At 37.8% G+C, this 3837-nt stretch overlaps 1 protein-coding gene across 1 annotated transcript; it reads right to left on the reverse strand.

The window, feature by feature from the left end:
• Positions 1-292: 292 nt before the first annotated feature.
• LOC147520944 (serine carboxypeptidase-like 2) lies at positions 293-3559 on the reverse strand. The gene is made up of 14 exons (XM_086594354.1): positions 3375-3559; positions 3100-3245; positions 2818-2894; positions 2615-2737; positions 2413-2515; positions 2047-2090; positions 1842-1943; positions 1636-1722; positions 1409-1558; positions 1162-1233; positions 961-1082; positions 762-875; positions 641-686; positions 293-524 (listed from the first exon to the last, which is right to left on the reverse strand). Exons 1-14 carry the CDS (start codon positions 3557-3559, stop codon positions 441-443), a joined length of 1455 nt encoding a protein of 484 aa, XP_086450480.1. The 3' UTR covers positions 293-440.
• Between the last annotated feature and the right edge of the window lie 278 nt (positions 3560-3837).

Below are 3837 nucleotides of genomic sequence, written 5' to 3' on the forward strand. Positions count from 1 at the left end.
TATTATATAAAATTTTCTCACTAATTTTCCACCTCAAGTCGCGTATTATCTAACTTTGGTTGGTCAGTTGTCGCACTCACTACTAAATTGTTTTATGGTGATTATATTTGTCTATTCCATCTAATAGGCTATACCTCAAGAAATTTGCAGCACTATGAGAAATGTCTGGTTCGGATTAGAGCACAGTTCTGATTCCGATCCTTGTGCGGCTGGTGGCATCATCTTTTGACACTATATTTGGAAGTGCAACCATGTACCAATACATACATAATAATAGCTCCCAAAATAATCGACAAACATCTTTATAACTTAGCCTCTGTACGAAACACAGTCAGTAACTCAGTATCAGTTGGTTACATGGTTGTGTTGAACTGGCACATTCGTTGCATTCACTTTCGACGTATTTCTTATATAACTGAATAGAACAATAAGAAAATCTATTACAGAGCAATATTTGATATCCACCTCTGAAACATTGCAAAACATTCCTTAGGCTTGTACTCTGGAGCTGTGTGCCCCCCTCCCTGCACAAACACACATTATAATACTTGTTACCATTCTTCATCCAATCATCCTTCTATATGTGTGTGAAAAAAAAATGAAGATAGCAACAAAAAGAGGTAGCTAGGTTAATCATTGCCTTCACAGTAGCATATGTCATCCCATTGGAAAAGGTCCTTGTGTACCTACATAGAAATGAGTTACAGATTAGTGCCAACATGGATGACCATGCCTACAAATTAGTCGAGATTGTGACCAACCCTGCAATTTGGCCATGGACGAACCATGGGTGCCAATCATCAATAATAGACGAATTGATCAACCGTATCCATGCTTCAGTTGAGACATGTGAGACCATCATATCGTGATCACCACTGTATGAACATACACATCCATAAATAAATACATCACTCAAAATACAACATACTGAAAGGAGAATCAGTATATAAATTGAACCACCTGTATATTAGAGACCGGTAACCTCTAGTGTTGATACTTAGATGATAATCGATACTAGTTTTTACATCAGATTCGTAAGGTAAGCGGTATTGGTTGCACCTAATCCATTCTTCTACAGTGCCCTAATAATCATCACAGCATTGTCAATTTCAGTTCTTCTCGTTCTTGCTCTGACAGTTGTCTTATAGATAAATTTCATACCTTTCTGATTTTGAGAGCATTTCTAACCTCATCATCATTCGCCCAATATTCGGAGAGCATATAATTGTAAATCTGGCAAAGCAATGGACGATATTATTAATTATATTTGTTAATGTTGTTAAGAACACATGCTAACAACCAAATAGGTGCATGTGATATAATTGCTTTTATTTTTCTATATTATTCTTTCTTTGGTCTTTGTTCTCCGATAGGAAACACAATACTATTATATGCATGTAAAACTTACCCTACAAGTAGTTGGACGAAGAGATTCCGATGACAAGAATCCTCTGATGCTCATAAGTGATCGTCTGCTGTGGGTGGAAATTTCTTGTTTAGGTGTCACAGTATAACACAAAGGCTCCAAAATTTGCTCTTTATTCACACCTGAAATGCACTGCAGATGAGGAGTTTATGTTGCTTATATATAATGCACACAGAAAAATGAAGCCTGGTAAGTTTCATTATATATACCTTAGAGAATGCCCCACAATCTTTCAAACACTCTATATTGGTTGAATCAACATTGACGTACTCCCCTTTACAAGTACGTTTAAGTGACTGCACGAAAAGAATGGAGGTGTATGGATGCAGAAAATTAGCCGAATTTCATCATTGTCATCAAAGGTATACGATATTGTTGTAAGAAACAGTTGCTAGTAAGTTTTGCTCATCAACACCTCATGTAGTTCATCAGATATGAGCCCCATTCCATGAGCAAATGAGACCTGTGCATTAGTCTCCAAATGTCTATCTGTGAGAGGATTGCCAATCAAATAACCCTACATACACAACAAAGTGTTACTGCACGAACCGAATTTTATTATGATTTAAACAGAATAACCGTGTGAAAATTTAAAAGAATTGGTTTTATAGGGATGATACCTTGAAGTTGAATAGGTGCTCTTTGCTAGCTGGCGCTGCAATACCTGCCATGCCACGATTGATGTTTAATGATTGACACGAAAACAAAATTAATGGCATCTTTCTCTTAGACAGAACGAATGAACAAAATCAAGAATTTCCACTAATCTTCAAAATTCATTAATCTATCACCATGCTCTTTTTCATCTACTCTGTAGATATTTTTTATTAAAATAACCATTAGAGTTGATTTTTGGTGTATTAGGAATGCACTCGAAAGTGCAACCAAATGACACAAATCAACTATTTGCATTAGGCCATTTCCAGGAGAGTTACACCTGCATGCAAATGGCATTCCAACATATAAATATGGTCAGTGGTCCGTACCGTTGAGTACTTCTTGAACAATAATTGGAATGATGATTCCGGAATATGAATCACCACATATGTAGAGTGGATTGGAAAGGAATTCTGGATGATCCATCAACCACTGGAAATAGCAAATATAATGAGGTCCCGAAAATGAACTGCGTTTGACGACATTTTTGGGGGACGTTACAACTTACAAGTGGATATCTAATTTCTTTACCTTCATCAAAAACTGATATGTATCTCCCGCTGATTTTGTATCTGACATATTTAAACCTTTCCCAGTCTTTGAATATGAAAATCCAGTGCCAACGGGTGCATCCAGGAAAATTATGTTGGCAGCCTGCGCATTTCATCACTGCTGTCATAACAGATTAACAGTGCATCTAGCAGGCAATGGGTCCAGTAAGCTAGTACTCAAACCTTAGTCCATGAGTATGGATTCAACGCCAAAGTGGGTCTGTTACCGTTACCCTCCGCGGCTCTGAAGTATATTGGGCCTAAAATATCCATGGACCCAACACATGTCAAAACTGAACGATCTCTATAGTCCACTAACAAGACATGAAGGCGTGACAAGCTAGAAACTAGACAGGTATCGCTCATGCTGTGCATGCACTTATTTGCCATGCAAGAAATGCAGCAGAAAAGTACAAAACAAACTAAGAAGTAACGGTAGAAGGAAACGAAAAATATGGAATTGACCTATTTCATAGGCTAATCCACTGAGAGACGAGCACCGAGGTCCTCCACTAAGCCAGAGGACAAGAGGGTCTTCTGTTGGGTTCCTTTCCGAGTGAACAAAATAATAGAAAAGCTGCAAATCGTCCTTCTCACCCACACCTACGTACCTACACACATTCATAGACAAACACACATTTAGTTTAATTTAGACATGAAAAATATGCTTTTTTATTTAGCGAAACATTTGTACAAAAAAAAAGTAAATATGAATATAATAGAGAGAGAGTTTCACAAACCCAGTCTCGAGATGGAAAGGAAGTGGACCTTCGAATCCAGGAAGGTATCTCACGGTGAAGACATCACATGAGACAGCGTAGGCCAATTTTACTGTTGCTGACCAAAGCAATAGTACTAAAACGAACCGAACATAAAACAGCAGAGGCCAATTTTTCGAAGGAAGGGGTTCAACCACTGCAGCCATTTTCGATAACGAACAACTAAAACGAGTAACTTTTAATGATTTATTTCTGAATTGTCCAAATTATCGAAATTTATCTGGTGCATACTTTCAGTTCTCCGAAAATGCCCTTGTAAACTTTTTAAGTTACTTGTTGTAGGGCATAGCCCATGGTACTGTAAGGCCCAGAATCTTTGTTGTCTTGTTGAGTAGAAGCACGAGGTCAGCCAACACTCTCTCCCTATGCATGGGGTGCTAGAGCCAAGTCCAAGAGTACACTTAAGTCTAAACTCTTAAAAAGA

Source organism: Coptis chinensis, chromosome 2 (genome assembly GCF_015680905.1).
Source record: "Coptis chinensis isolate HL-2020 chromosome 2, ASM1568090v1, whole genome shotgun sequence".
Classification (NCBI taxonomy): Eukaryota; Viridiplantae; Streptophyta; class Magnoliopsida; order Ranunculales; family Ranunculaceae; genus Coptis; species Coptis chinensis.

Bases quoted from the DNA above. Each gene is read 5' to 3' on its own strand.
- LOC147520944 (XM_086594354.1), bottom strand. From the start codon at position 3,559: ATGGCTGCAGTGGTTGAACCCCTTCCTTCGAAAAATTGGCCTCTGCTG. The intron at 3,246-3,374 runs GTTTGTGAAACT...GAATGTGTGTAG, and splicing joins CCTTTCCATCTCGAGACTGG to GTACGTAGGTGTGGGTGAGA. The intron at 876-960 runs GTGGTTCAATTT...ATGTTCATACAG, and splicing joins TACCGGTCTCTAATATACAG to TGGTGATCACGATATGATGG.